This window comes from Fusarium phalaenopsidis (genome assembly GCF_050370095.1).
Source record: "Fusarium phalaenopsidis strain FUZ10S chromosome Unknown contig_32302, whole genome shotgun sequence".
NCBI lineage: Eukaryota > Fungi > Ascomycota > Sordariomycetes > Hypocreales > Nectriaceae > Fusarium > Fusarium phalaenopsidis.
Window position 1 is genome coordinate 1,663,703 of NW_028145405.1, and position 14,221 is coordinate 1,677,923.

At 55.2% G+C, this 14,221-nt stretch overlaps 6 protein-coding genes across 6 annotated transcripts; 2 read left to right on the forward strand and 4 right to left on the reverse strand.

Annotated features, from left to right (window-relative positions):
• Positions 1–356: 356 nt before the first annotated feature.
• LRP88_07893 (thioredoxin-like protein) lies at positions 357–1,180 on the reverse strand (the record flags this gene model as incomplete). Its single annotated transcript, XM_083244408.1, has 2 exons — positions 357–434; positions 488–1,180. 2 exons carry the CDS (start codon positions 1,178–1,180, stop codon positions 357–359), a joined length of 771 nt encoding a protein of 256 aa, XP_083098902.1.
• Positions 1,181–2,249: 1,069 nt separating this feature from the next.
• LRP88_07894 (drebrin-like protein) lies at positions 2,250–4,829 on the forward strand (the record flags this gene model as incomplete). The annotated part of the gene is made up of 3 exons (XM_083244409.1): positions 2,250–2,445; positions 2,502–4,655; positions 4,705–4,829. The coding sequence occupies 3 exons, from the start codon at positions 2,250–2,252 to the stop codon at positions 4,827–4,829; spliced, it is 2,475 nt and encodes an 824-aa protein (XP_083098903.1).
• A 684-nt stretch (positions 4,830–5,513) lies between these two features.
• Positions 5,514–5,870, reverse strand: LRP88_07895 (uncharacterized protein; the record flags this gene model as incomplete). Its single annotated transcript, XM_083244410.1, has 2 exons — positions 5,514–5,738; positions 5,802–5,870. The coding sequence occupies 2 exons, from the start codon at positions 5,868–5,870 to the stop codon at positions 5,514–5,516; spliced, it is 294 nt and encodes a 97-aa protein (XP_083098904.1).
• Positions 5,871–7,776: 1,906 nt separating this feature from the next.
• Positions 7,777–9,289, forward strand: LRP88_07896 (uncharacterized protein; the record flags this gene model as incomplete). The annotated part of the gene is made up of 4 exons (XM_083244411.1): positions 7,777–8,448; positions 8,504–8,623; positions 8,673–8,777; positions 8,834–9,289. The coding sequence occupies 4 exons, from the start codon at positions 7,777–7,779 to the stop codon at positions 9,287–9,289; spliced, it is 1,353 nt and encodes a 450-aa protein (XP_083098905.1).
• Positions 9,290–9,921: 632 nt separating this feature from the next.
• LRP88_07897 (eukaryotic translation initiation factor 3 subunit D) lies at positions 9,922–11,760 on the reverse strand (the record flags this gene model as incomplete). Its single annotated transcript, XM_083244412.1, has 3 exons — positions 9,922–10,210; positions 10,264–11,497; positions 11,550–11,760. The coding sequence occupies 3 exons, from the start codon at positions 11,758–11,760 to the stop codon at positions 9,922–9,924; spliced, it is 1,734 nt and encodes a 577-aa protein (XP_083098906.1).
• A 359-nt stretch (positions 11,761–12,119) lies between these two features.
• On the reverse strand, positions 12,120–13,482 carry LRP88_07898 (bZIP transcription factor; the record flags this gene model as incomplete). Its single annotated transcript, XM_083244413.1, has 5 exons — positions 12,120–12,204; positions 12,259–12,627; positions 12,740–13,114; positions 13,172–13,259; positions 13,323–13,482. 5 exons carry the CDS (start codon positions 13,480–13,482, stop codon positions 12,120–12,122), a joined length of 1,077 nt encoding a protein of 358 aa, XP_083098907.1.
• Positions 13,483–14,221: the final 739 nt, after the last annotated feature.

Sequence of the window (14,221 nt, forward strand, 5' to 3'; positions counted from 1 at the left end):
CGACCCGTGAAGCCTTTGGACACGACTTGATACCATCCAAAGGAAGATTTACACGGCTGGCCGAAGAAACATGCGCTCAGTAATGTTCCACGGTCACATAATCCCCATGATTATCCTTCCAACTTGGCTTGACAACCCTTCCCATTGTCCCTTGAATGCATAGTTTCGCATCATCCTCACATGCCATCACTTCGTCATCGTAGGGCCTGACGATATCTTACCGCCGGAACCTCTCACTTGTAAGAGAAGAGATTCTACTCAAACCTCAGCAGGATAGTATCCGGCAGACTCGCTAGGGCCACATTCACGTCGTGGAAATAAGATGCGCATAAATGTTCTCGCAATATGTTCCATTTTCAGGCCGCTGCGCCAGCGGTGGTGCTCACGCTGTACTTGCCGAGAAACTCGGGGTCGTTGCCAATCTCTTCCTTGACCTGTAGAGCTGTTAGTCTGGTCAAACAGAGGATACTTTGTGTGAGTGACTTACAATGTCCAATCCGCCGACGAGTTCACCATCGATCCAGAGCTGGGGGTATGTTGGCCAGTCGGCAAACTCCTTGAGTCCCTGTCGAACCTCATCGTCGGCCAGAATGTTGAAGAAACCGTACTTGACTGAGTTGTCGCGCAGAAGACCAACCATCTGGCGCGAAAAGCCGCATTGAGGCGAACTGGGAGTACCCTTCATGAAGAGCATCACGGGCGCAGCCTTGACAAGGTCGCCAAGACGCTTAAAGAGCTCCTCCTTCTTCTTTTCGGGATCCTCCTCCTCTGCAGCGGCGGTGTTGTCGACGTCCATACCGTTGGGGGCATCAGCAGCCGCTGCGCCCTCTCCCGACTGCTTCGCTTGCGTCTCGATGGCGGTCCGGACCTTGACGGCGCTGCTGCCGCTAACAGTCTCGACGACCTGACCGTTTCTCAGCAGGACGAGGAATGGGACGGCGGTAACATCGTAGGTCTCGCTGAGGTCGCTCAGCTCTTCGGCATTGATAGACACCCACTTTGTGGCAGGAGGCTCGGTGACGGGATATTCGGAGGCGAGTGTCGACAGGACGGTGGCCATCTGGGCGCAGGGCGCGGCCCAAGGAGCGTGGAACGAGACGATAACCAGAGTAGTGGGGGGGACAGAGGCGAGCAGCTGCTCCCACTGAGGGATGCTGGTGACTTCGGTGATGGTGGACATGGCGGCGGTTGAGGACTATGGAATTAGATGGTGTATCAGGGTTTAGATCTGATAAGGAAAAATGGACGGAATGTGGTTGGAAGTTGGAGTTTTGGCGTCGATCCACGCCCGAGTCAAGCGGCGTCAAAAGGGCAGGCAGGTTTGTAAGGTACTGTAGAATTTTGGCGGGGTACCGACTCGAGTGGCGCCGAGGGGCAATTCCTCACCCAGCAGAAGAGGTGCGAATTCTCATGCTGCACTTGCGTCATTTCGTTTGGCTGGCCGTCTTCCCCTGCGACCGACCGAGTGCCGGCCCAGAGTGCGAACTCGGCACGCGGTTCAAGGAAAAAGTAAGACACCAATACCAAGGCCGCCTTATATGAGCCTTATTAAAAATTCTAAAATAATCTATAAAATATTTATAGAGCATTAATTATTATTATCATATATTTTCTTAATTCTTTTTATATTTTAGGTAGATTATTTCCTCATAGAATTAGAGTCTTCCCTCAGAGTTAGAGGTACTTTGCCCTTTTGGTGCCTCATCTTTTTCTTGGACCGTATGCCCGGTTAGATGCATCAGACCGCATATCCCGCCTACATGAATATCCCTCTCAGCTCACCGCGTAGGTACCTGCCCTGTACTCGGCCAAGCCCCTCCACCAGCTGTCCAGCTGTTGGGCGCCAAAAGGAACCTGGCAGATGGAGCTACCTACATCATCAGCCACACGCTGCACTCCACGAGTTGGCAGTAACCCACTTCTCTCTGAGTGACTCTCTCCCACCGAGTTCCAGTTCCAGCTTCGAAACTCTGTCCCGACTCCTGGCATACCTTCAGCGATTCCCCCACCGCTGTATGACTTCAGGTATCTAGGGGCGCTCTTCCTTGAAGCTTCATCCTCCATCTCCGGTTGCTCCGTGTCCGGAATCCCACCGCCTCTTTCCCGCCCGCTTTGTCCAGCTCTCGCCGTGTGGAGTTGCTCGCCGCAGCAACGGTGTCAACGTCACCCCCAACCCCCGTCATCCAAACTCGTCCGTCAGCTCGCGGCTTCAACCTTCTCTCATCACCTAACCCTCAACCCTCACAACCATGGCTTCCTTAAACCTCTCGATAAATGGCCCGTCCATAAAGAGCAGCTACAATGGCGTCGTCAACGGACCCCCGCCTTCATCCGATTCTCCCACCTATGCTCACTGGGCCCTGTTCTCCGTCCAAGCCCCTCTCCTGAATGCCTTCCAGGACAGTGGCGCCAAGGAGAGCATCCTCAAGGTCCAAGGCACCGGCGGTACGGCACACTTCACAGACACCTCCCCGAGCCCCCGTTCGCTAACACAACTACAGACGGTGAGCTCGCTGACCTGATTGAGGACTTCAGCGAGGGTCGCATCCAGTTCGCATTCGCCAAGGTCAAGGACCCCAACAGCGGTCTACCCAAGAGCATCCTGATCGCCTGGTGTGGAGGAGGTGTCCCCGAACGAACCAAGGGCTACTTCACCAGCCACCTGGCCGCCGTCTCCAAGGTCCTCCACGGATACCACGTCCAGATCACAGCTCGCTCCGAGAGCGATCTCGAAATCGACTCAATCATGCAAAAGGTGGCCGATGCATCCGGCGCCAAGTACTCGGCAGGAAGCTCTGGTGCCCCTCGTGCCGTTGCTCCCCCGCCCGTCAAGTCGAAGCCCGTGTTCACCCCAACTACATCGAGCCGTGTCAACCCCCTCGTCGCTGCTCGGTCCAGGAAGGATGAGAACGTCGATGCCGATGGCTGGGGCGCTGATGCTCCCCCTGTCACCAGGACTCAGCTTGAGAAGGTCGAGTCGGCTTATAAGCCCACCAAGGTCAACATGGCCCACCTCAGCCAGCAGCCTACAGCAACGACCAGTGGCGACGCCCCCGTGAAGAGGAATGAGGCTCCCGCCGATGTGGTCAAGGGCGGTTACCAACCGATTGGCAAGGTCGATATCGCCGCTATTCGTGCCCAAGCTCAAAAACAGGAGGACGACCGCCCGACTCCTGTGAAGGGAGCCTATGAGCCCATTGGAAAGGTTGACATTGCCGCCATCCGAGCCAAGGCGCAAAAGCCTGCTGCTGGAGATGCAGAGGCCGAGGAACAAGAGTCGCGGCCGGTCTCTGAGCGCATGACTGCCTTTTCCCAGCCTGCCCAGTCTGAGCGTCTTACATCGCTTCCCAAGCCCAAGGTCGCCAACAAGTTCGGAGGTGCCTCGAGCTTCTCGGGAACCAAGGCTCCCGCACCTGGTGGACTGGGCTTTGGAGCACCCGCTGCCCCCAAGGCTGCCCCTGTCGGTGCTGCCAGCCGTACATTTGCGGACCAGGGAGGCAAGACCCCCGCTCAGCTTTGGGCCGAGCGAAAGGCCAAGGAGAGGGGAACTGATGTCGCCAGCGTAACCGCCGCCACCGTCAGCACCCCACCCGTCCAGCCTCAGAAGAGTGGAAGCGAGTGGAAGAGCGGCTACAGTGGAAAGAGCTGGGCCCCCGTCCAGACTGGAGATTACGGCCGTGGCATCCCTGGACAAGTGAGCCAGGACAACACTGGTGAGGATCAAGGCCAGGATGCGCCAGGATCTCCTTCAGGCGGTGTGTCTGCTCTACGAGATCGATTCAAGGACACGGCTCCTATCAGCGCCGGCACTCCTCCCGTGCACCGTGCTGCAGAGGAAGAGGCCGCGCCGCCACCTGTCCCCGATAACTCTCGACCATCTGGCGGCTTTGCCCTTCCAGGTCTGCCCAGCCGACCTGCTCCTGCAGACGAGCAAGAAGACGAGCGAGAGGATCCTTCGGCGTATCAGACAGCTGCTGAGCGAGAACGATCTCCCTCACCTCCTCGTGTCGCTGTTCCTGTCAGCCGTGGACCAGTGCCTCCCGTTGGAACTCCTCCTGAGCAACGTGCGCCTCCACCTATCCCTCCCAGCCAGATTGATGTGCCCAAGGAGGAGGATCTGGCCAGTGACAAGGAGGTTTCTTCCACAGCCCGGATTGCTGGCGGTGTGGCAGGTGGCATTGCCGTTGGGGCTGTAGCCGGTGCCGGCGCCGTGGCTGCCGCGCACGCATTGGAGCGGGAGCCCTCACCAGAACCCGAGCCTGAGCCCGAGTCCGTTCGTGCTCCCGCTCCTGCTCCTGTGGCCCCTGCACAGCCCGCTGAGGAGGCTCAGGGCGGTTACCGTGCTGTGATCCAGTACGACTACGAGAAGGCCGAGGACAACGAAATCGATCTGGTTGAGGGAGAGTATGTGACAAACATCGAGATGGTGGATGATGATTGGTGGATGGGCACCAACTCGCGAGGCGAGAGCGGTCTCTTCCCTAGCAATTACGTCGAGGTGGTCGAAGATGACGAGCCGGCTGCTGCCGCACCACCTCCTCCCCCCGCCCCGGCGGCTGAGCCCGAGCCCGAGCCTCCGGCGCCTGCTGCCGCTCCGGCTGCCGCCGGACCCACGGCCACTGCGCTGTATGATTACGAGGCCGCGGAAGATAACGGTACGTGGTCTTATTCTTTACTTTTGACACAAACTAACACTATGAATAGAGCTGAGCTTCCCCGAGGACGCCACTATTACCAACCTGGAGTTCCCCGACGAGGACTGGTGGTTCGGACACTATGGTGGACAGGCAGGGCTCTTCCCCGCCAACTACGTGCAGCTTGACCAGTAAATTTGTGATGTGGGCGGTATAGCAGTCATCAAACACAATGGGGGGAGAACATTCAGGAGAGGGAAAAGCATGTGGTGATGACATGGTAAAAATAAGCAAGCAAATCAGTTCTCATGCAAAAGGCATTTTCCAGAGCAGTCTTCTCATGGCAAGTTCAGATGCAGTGAATGAACATTGTTCGCAAGGTAACGGACAGGTATGAACTGAACAATTGGTATTTAAATGAGCTTGCTTCCATAAGCTCTACAGTGATGGATACGTTTCTCAGGATTGACTCCTAGTTTCATTAACCAAGCAAGGATTGATTGTGCGTCGCATCTTGCATATCTCCCGTGGTTCTCTCCTCCCTTCTCTTCACCATCCAATCCACCATTGTCGCAAAAGGTATATACCAAGAAGGAAAGCGGGTATTCGTGACGGCATTTCCAAGACGAGTCGCGCGTGTTGCGTACGTAAAACGGAGTTATTGGCATTGTATAATAGCAAATCCTTGGGTAATTGGTTTGACTTGTACTCGTGGGCAGGTTGTATTTAAAAGAGACAATCGCAACATTCAAAACTAGACGAAGGCGACAAGGGTCAGCGAGGCCTATGCGTTGGGGCAATGGGGTTGAGAGGCGCAGCCGCACAGCACACACAGTTGGGCAGCCTGCGCGCTGTTACTGCAAACCCCCCGGGTACAACTCACCAGCATTCACAGCCTTCTTCGCACACGCAGCAACAGCAGAGCGCCGCGAGACAGGCTGTCAAGCAATTACCGCCGCCCTTCCCACCGCCTTGCTGCTGGGGAGGAGGTGCTTGCTGGTACTGCATGGGAGGCTGGCCCTGGGGCGGGCCATAGTATTGACCTTGAGGGGGACCATACTGGCCCTGGGGAGGACCGTACTGGCCTTGCGGGGGACCGTAGGACTGCGAGGGAACAAGTCAGCGTGATGCGACTCGATGGTTTGTGTTTGTCGTCGGGCCGCTTACGGGATTGGGCTGTTGAGGATAACCACCGCCACCACCACCACCGCCGCCATAGTATTCTTGGGCAGACATGATGAATGCGATTTACTGAGGATAATTTAGATGAATGCGCCAGAGGGAGGTGCGAGATTGTCGCGATGCTGATGCGCAAAGAAGCGATAAGTACAAAGAGCACAAGAAGAGGCTAAGAAAGAAAGCAAGGGCGCGTAGCCGGATCTAAAAAGCTTCGAATCGAGGTCACGGGCAAACCTCAGCTTGCGCAAAAGAAGGAAGGCATTGGCCACTCATCGAGCGGAGATAAATCCGGCCACACCCAGACCCCGGAGAGGGAAGCTCCCCCCCGATGACGGGGCCTGGAGCTAGCATCGGCCAATCCGGAGCTGATGCTCTAGCGGGGCTGTGACCCATGATGGGTAAGACGGCAGGAGGGAGGAGAATGCTGTGGCTTGGGTCTCAGTTGGCATGATGATGATATTCCTGTCGATTCTGGATACCACACTCTCAGAACAGGAGTGCAGAAACGGACAATTCTTTTTCGCTATTATTACGAAAAATCGTATACTCTACCTACACGCTGCCAAGTGCATTGGAATATGCAGCCTCTGACACATTCCTAACTTTTGTCATGACGCCGCTGTTCCACATTCACAGCCACAGTCGACCAGCTGGTCCAGTATAGAAAGCTTGGCTGGCCCATGACGAATCTGTTTTGCCTCTCTCGTCAGGCGTGTAACTTCAACAAAAGAGTAAAAATCCTGAGAGACAGTCGGGCTGACCGTGCCGTTCTTACCGAACAGCCCACTTGACTACCCCAACCCATTTTCCCTTCCCCCTTGTTAGCCGATCTTTCTCCCCAGAGCCGCCATTCGCCAGGTTTATGATGAGGCCGGGGGGAGATGCAAGGTTCGAGGTCAGCCAATGATTGGTCTATGGTACACAGATGCGACAAAGTGAATGACTTAAAAACGCCGGCACCTTGGGCTGTCTCTTTGGGGGGCCATGCGCATAATTAAGTCACCCAGGTACACAATACATGTTCCAAGGAATTGACTGGGTTAGATCCTCACTCTTTCTATTGTCTTCCGTGTTGGGGAATAACGTGTCGTGTTGTCACGTGACTACCCTGAGCCTCAACACAGACCCTCCATCCAGCAGTAGGCACGAGAATCAAGATGAATCAAGATCAGTATAATCACGAATCCAGGTAGTTGTGTTCAAGATGGCCGCAGTAACGGGCACGAACACTGGCAATCCACCGAATGGTGCCAACTTTGGATGTATCTCTATACCTCTCACGTACTCAAATTCAATCAAGATTCCATCCACTCAGCCTCTTCTCCCAGCCTCAGGGTCTCGACATCAACACCGAGGTACCCGGAAGCTCATTTACGCCACGAGTACAGGTTGTACTTTCATTCATCAGTAGAAGAATCTGGGCGTTCTCTCCTGGGCGTACTCTCCTCTAAACAGGCGCTCTCTTTTGAACGAGCACCCCCCTCGTCCCTCCGACACCAACCGAGGGGCTTCTCGAGTGCCGAGTCTCGTTGGTATTTCTTTTCGTCGCTCCCTCTCTCCCTCCTACAATCACAGCATAGTCACTGAATCACCCAAACCCCCGTCAACTAATCACAATACTCCCCGCTTGCTTCCATTCACCTGCATTGCTCCCTTGCGTTTTCAGCAGTGGTTGCTCTCACAAACAGTCCCCCGCAAGGGGACCTGTTTATCGTTCCCGGTCGCTTTCTTCCTCTGTGAGGATCGAGCATCTCCTCTTTCCCTCCTCCACTTCATCGCTTCTACCGGTGGGCAGCCTCTTGCTCCATCGCCCTTTCCAAATTTGCTACGCCTATCAGGCTCTTCTTCTTCTATCCTATTTCTCTCCCACTATACTTTGGTGTTTCTACCGTCCCAGATTCATTCTATTCTATTCTCTCCGTTGTCAACATCTCTACCTAGTATTGATCGCCTCTCGCTACCCATGGCTCCCTCACGAACCATGGGGGAGGACACTTCCGAGGTCGTCAACTCCCCTGCTGACACAATCATCATGGACATGGAGCTCGACCGACAATCGTCGCACATCGTAGAAGCTGCCACTGATGGCCCCTTGGATCCAGAGTGGGGGGAGTTGGTATCTCCTATGCTGCATGCTACTTGGACCTCGACCACGACCGCCATGGCCAAGTGCGACTTCTGCCAGCGTGGCAGCCGAGGAACTCTTCAGCAGTGTCGCGATTGTGGTCTTTCCATTTGCCAAGAGTGCTTTGACGCCGGGCGACTGGATCATCGTCACCAACTCGATGCCGACCGTGTTGATTGGAATCAGCACAACAAGAGTGGTCGACCGTTGAAGAATAGGGCCTCCAGAGCGAGACCAAGATTCGCCAGTTCTTCGGCAGCTGTCTCAGCGGGAACCTCAGCAGCGACACAGTCTCAAGAGAGAGGACAGTTCGGGGGAGTTGCTCCTCGCGATACAGCATCGCCATCGAACTCCGCATCCTCATCCTCTACCCCCGAAAGATCCAGTATTGGAGAGAGGTTTGATCACACTCCTCGGGGTGAGCGTGGTGGGTCTGTCACCATTAGGGACTACCAGGGGAGCAATGGATACGCCCATATCCAGCCTCATGTTTCGTCTGCTATCGAACAGGTACTGCCAGAGATGCGTCGAGTCTTCGTGTGGCATTCAACTAACCACCATCTAGACAGAGACAGAGAATAATTGGAATTATCAATTCAGCCAACTACCGGGTCAACACCGAGCGTATCTTAATGGTTCTTCCAGTTATCACGACGTTGCTCTCGCAAGCAGCAAGGTACTTGCAGTGGTACCTTGACTTGTATTCAGAATCTATTCAACTAACAACGCACCAGGACCCATCCTCATGGAACAATGCTTTCAGCCAACCTCCGGGTCAACATCAACAGGATCATCGGGGTTCTTCTGCCTACCATGGCTCCGCTCCCGCAACTGCTGAGGTACTTGCAGAGATACCTTGACTTGCATACGACATTCTCAACTGACATTTTCCCAGAACCCAAACTCGTGGAACGACATGTTTGACCAGCCCCAAACTGGACACCAGTATGATCAAATGCAGTCTTCCCAGAATGGCGTTGCTTCCTCGGCGTATCCTGTCAACCAGCCTGCGTATCATGACCACCAGCAGTCCACGGCCAACCTTCCGGTGCCCTCGCACCAGACTTCGTCCAGCAGCTGGCAACCACATGGCTCCCCATACACGCCTGCCTCGGGATCTGGCCTGTATTACCCGGACCTCTCCAACTATGCTCTTGTTTCTATAGCTGTGGCCCCAGCATCGTTTCCACAGTCCCCCAGTCAGGTACGCTCTACTCCAAGAGTCTTGTCTGACATGAGCCCTGACATGAGCCTTGACATGAGCATGCCATTTTTCATGTCCCCTTACGCTCTGCAGCACGAGCCAGCAGGACCTCCACGGCGATATGAGGACTATTTTGATCTCCATTAATCCGGGGTGGCATTATCTCAAGGCCCGGGCGCGGACCAGCCCGTCACGAACCATCTAGCCTATCGCCTGCCTTTGGTTCATACACTCGAGGGGAGTGAGGACGATGGCCGTGATACTGGCTCCTCGAGGCTCTTTCTATGAGTGTCGCCAAACTAGGAAGGACGGAAATGAGTGGATGGGTTGCTAATAACGACTCTGAGGGCAGGATACCTCAGACCAGGATACTCTTGGTCAAGGCAGCTGATTATCAGCATCATCACATGTATTCTACCTCTCTAGTTTACTTTCCATCTCTCTGTCTCTGATTGGGTCTCCAAGAGTCAACCTTAACTCTCACTCGAATAGACTCAATTTCAACCAACTCACATGCTACACCAGCAAATGTCGTCACGTAAAAAGTAAAATCACGTATTCTTTTGATACCGCGCTGCAACTGCAGCCCAAAAAAAAGAAAACCTTATACAGGACATGATGGAGATGGCATCCGCTGCTTCAAATCATTAAGAGCATGGGGACTAGCTGCAATCTCATCCCTTTTGGTTCCCAGTTCCATCCCGACCATGATCATCATCGTTGTCATGAAGCAATAACCCACAAACCCAACTCCACGGTTTCACTTTCTTCCCCCCCCCTTACTCGTCGTCGCCCTGAGGCTCCTCCACCTCTTCCTCATCGTCCTCGTCGAAGCTGCCGGCAGGCACCTCGTACAGGCGGAGGATGGACTTGTTGGGGTCCTTGACCAGGACGAACTTGGCCTCCTGGTCGGGGCTGCTGAGGCACATGTCGACAATGGTGCGCACGATACCCCAACCGTTGTTGAGGGACAGGTTCATCTGGTTGGCAAAGTCGCGGGGCTTCCAGCCGACAACGCCCAGGACGACGTGCTTGTCGTTGGAGCGGGGGTTCAGACGAGAGACGAAACTGTCATCAATGTCAGTAAAGGGTGTTTCAAGAAAAGGGCCAGAGTAACATACCCAAGCTTCATAAAGTCGGCCTTGGCCAGGATGCTCTGCACCGTCCATCGGGCGAGCTTGCAGCTGTTGTTCTTCATCTCGGTGGCCACGACGGCACCGCGCTGGGTCACGAGCTTGCTTCGCCAGTCGAGGGCGCCGCCGCTGCCCTGGGCCTTGCTGTCGAACTCGTTGAGGGCGTGGATGCTGACGAGCTGGTCGTCGCCGCTGATGGCGTTCTTCTGCACCGCGTCCACCTCGGTTCGCACGATCAGGTGGACGGGCTCCTCCTCGTTGGTCGACAGGTCGAACCGCCTGTACTTGTAGGCCTTGCTGGCAGGGGGGTCGGTGTCCTCGGAGGAGTTGTAGAAGGGGTTGGCGTGGGCCATGGTGGCCTTGGACGAGTCGCTCTCGTGGACGACCTGGTTGGCAAAGTTGTGGTTGATGTAGGTGGCCTCCTCGGCGAGGGCGTTGGGCTGGTTGATGGTGTCCTTGCTGCCGTCGGCGGCATCCAGGGGAGCGTCGATGGCGTTCTCGTTGACCGTCACCATGTCGAGAGCGGCATTATCGCGCTTGTCCAGGAAGACCTTGTTGCCGTGTCGAGAAATGACAATATCCCAGGGGTACACGGAGCGGGTCGCGCACATGAGCATGGAGAGGATGCTGTCGGTGGCAAAGATGGTGGCCTCGTCCTTCTCGGCGAGCTCCTGGATAACGGGATCGGAAGAGGTGGTGACGTTGTAGGCGGCTCGGTCGATAGGTGTGAGCTTCCTCTCGGCACCCTTGACGGGCTGCTTGTCGTAGGAGCGGTCGTAGTAGTAGAGGAAACCGTAGTCGTCGATATCCTCGCCGTCGTCGGTGTCGAGGTTCAGCTTGGCCAGGCGGTTAAAGTCAATCTCCTCAAGCAGCTTCCATTCGGCCTTGACGTTGATGCTGGCATCGCGGTTGCGAGCAGGCTTGTCATAATCCTTCCAGCCGAAGCGGCGACCACGAGCGCCAGTGTTGGACCGGCCGCCCCGGTCGTAGCCTCCGTAGCCCTGTCGGCCACCGGCGCCGGTCCTCTGGAGCTGGGTCCGTCCGCCTCGGGCGCCGCCGGCCTGGCCTTGGCCACGGCCACGGCCGCGGGTGAAGACAGCGCCGCGGCCGTATCTTGTCTTGGTCGAGTCTCGGACGTTGCTGACGACGGAGAAGGTGGATTCGTCCTCGGCGGGAGGAGCATTGAAGGTGATGGCGTGGCTGGAGCCGTAAACTTGCTGATCTGTATGACATATAAGCCATGATTCCATCCAAGACTGAGAATAACAGCCTACCTCTAAAGTTCCTGTTGTACTGCGCTCGTCCACCACGCTCACGGTCCTTGCCCTCGGCAGTCCAGTCAGCCATGCGGCCCAGCTTGTCACCCTTGGAGAAGGGCGCATAGGGCACGCCATTGAGGGTGGTCTCGGTGGTGACCGAGGGACCCCATCCGTCGCCGGGGGGGCAGCTTTCGGAGATCTTGACGTAGTCGAGAGAGTCGCCCATCTTGAATGATTATTTTCGATGGAGGTCGAGAACGGAGGGTGGGGGAGGGGAGTTGGGTCGCTCGGTTCGAGGCGATGCTTGAATTTGGACTTTGACGATGAATTTGTGGTGGGGTGGAGGGCCTTCAGTGTGGGGCACGAAAAAAAATCACAAGCCCCGCGTTGTGTGCGCTTCAGCCACATCAAGCCACAGTTGGCTTCGAGAATAGCATCAGAAGAGTCGAGTATATATATCTTTGAACACCAATCTCCTCCATCTCATCCCATCCTCAGGCAAATTAACATGGTATCACCGCACCTTAGCACCGCCATAAAACATATCAAGAATATAACCCGATTATCAACAACCAACCAACACATCTATCCGCACATCACCGTGTCCTTACCTCCGAGCACACTATCCATAGCATCTCGCACCTCAAACTCCTCCATCACGGCTCCAAAACTATGCCATCGGGTCAGCATCTTCCAAGGAGTCACCACACTAGAATCGACTTACCCGTAGCACCTCACCTTTCGGACAAGCTCCTCTCCGAGCTTCCGAAAGTCCTCCGCCGAGAGCTCCATCACCTTGGGGTGGGACATGACCATAACCCACGCCATGATGGGAGTCACTTCACCATCCAGATCCAATCTCTTGCTGAGATTTAGTAGAGTTGCAAGGTCGGCCCTCGGCACCTCCCATGTCTTTTGGTTTAGCTCGCTGCCTAACGGAACGTGAGTTTTCCCAAATGGACAGCCAAGCATCGAGTCTGGGGACGGGCCGGGGGGGCACGATGCCATAAGTGCATGGCCACATGGTTCTCCGTCATGCTCGGCGGATCTCTCGACCATGTACTGGATATGTGTCATGCAAGGTCTCTCGAGGCTGCAGACTGTTAGCCAGCTGGTCTTATATCGTGACTTGCCAAAGTACACGAAACTCGCATGGGTTCATACGGGAGTATCATTGGGAAGTCTTCGAAGAGGACTTATCGTACGTTAAAACGAAATCAATGCCTGCCTGCTCCATGTCAGCACCTCCCCGATTTAGGGTGTGATGCGTGTCATGCTGTTGCTGGCCAGACGTATTGCCTTGGTTGACGGCCAAAGGCAGCTGGATCGGTGAAGAAACCGACGGTGCAGTTGACCGCGAGGTCAGGGGAGTAGACGAACCAGGGCCTTGGCTCGTAGAGCTCCCTGCAGCGTATGGGCTGCCATAGTGAAGTCCAGCCTGGGTCAAGAGGTCCCGCAGACGCTTGTTCTCGTCGGCTAGCCTCTCTCGGTCCAGAGACACGTTGCTAAAGACCTCTTTGAGCCTGAGCACTTCATCCTCTAGTGCCTTGATGTAGAGCTCTTTTCTCTCTCGGTGAGTTCTAGAAGGTGAGATACAAAGTTAGGTGTGGGTTTTACACTGGGCTCGGTCAACATACCGCTGAGCCTGCCTGTTTAGTTCTTGGCGTCTTGTGAGAGCAGGTTTACTATTCGGCTTAGGTCCACGCTTCTTGGGCGGGTTCCCCTCTAAGAGCGCGTGCTATTAGACTCGGGAAGGATCACGTCAGATGAAATCACTCAGATGCTTACCACGCGTTGTCCTCTTGTCGGTAAGGTTCTTGTAAAAGTCTGGATCTAGAGTAGAGCCCCCAGTCCTGTCATCCTCTGAGCTCGGGGCCGCTCGCTCCGGTGACAAGGATGAGGAAAGGTCGCGCTCCGTTACTCCAAGATGGGAGTTGAAGGTCGCCATGCTTGGTCACGTCTGAGTGATGAGACTCGTAATCCTTTGAGATGGCTGAGGAATTGGTCAGTTTTGAAGAGCTGATGGAAGCCAGCGGCTGACGAAAGAGCCGTGGCTTGGTCATCTATGGTCAGAGCCGGAGATACTGACTGTGTCGTCACTGGTGACTAATTCCAATTCCCGAAATGCGGTATGCCCCGAGGGCACAGCCCGGTGCGGAGGAAGCTAAGAAGTCAACCCTGAAGTATGTGCTGCAAGAGTTGACAGATGCAAGGTACTGGAAGCGATGGCTCAATGGTATATGGCTGGGTTGATGCGATGATTTGAGAAAGATGCTGGTTGCTCGGGAGAACCGATGATTGTGTCGGGAGTTCTAGAACCTCAGGCAGACGCTTGGGAATGGGGAGGCCGTCGATGGCTTAGTAAGGTCGAGTCTGATTCGCCAAGGAGGAGCTTCCGCCCAAAGTAAGCCGGAGTTGGCTGAGATGGGCGTGCCTGAGGCGTTGATGATGGTGCACAACCAGCCAAATGTGCTTATCGGATGGATGTAGACGGGATAAAGGGACACTGCATCACACAGGTCGGTCCCTTCACAAGCAGTTTACGATAATATTGTTCAAGTTGTAAGGGTTGAGCGAGTTCTGTGGCTCGTCTCAGATGATCAATGCAAATCCCCGCATTCTCCGCCCTTAAACTCCGACAGGTGCAACTTGTACTTCTCTATCACGCCTAAACCTGATGCGGAAAA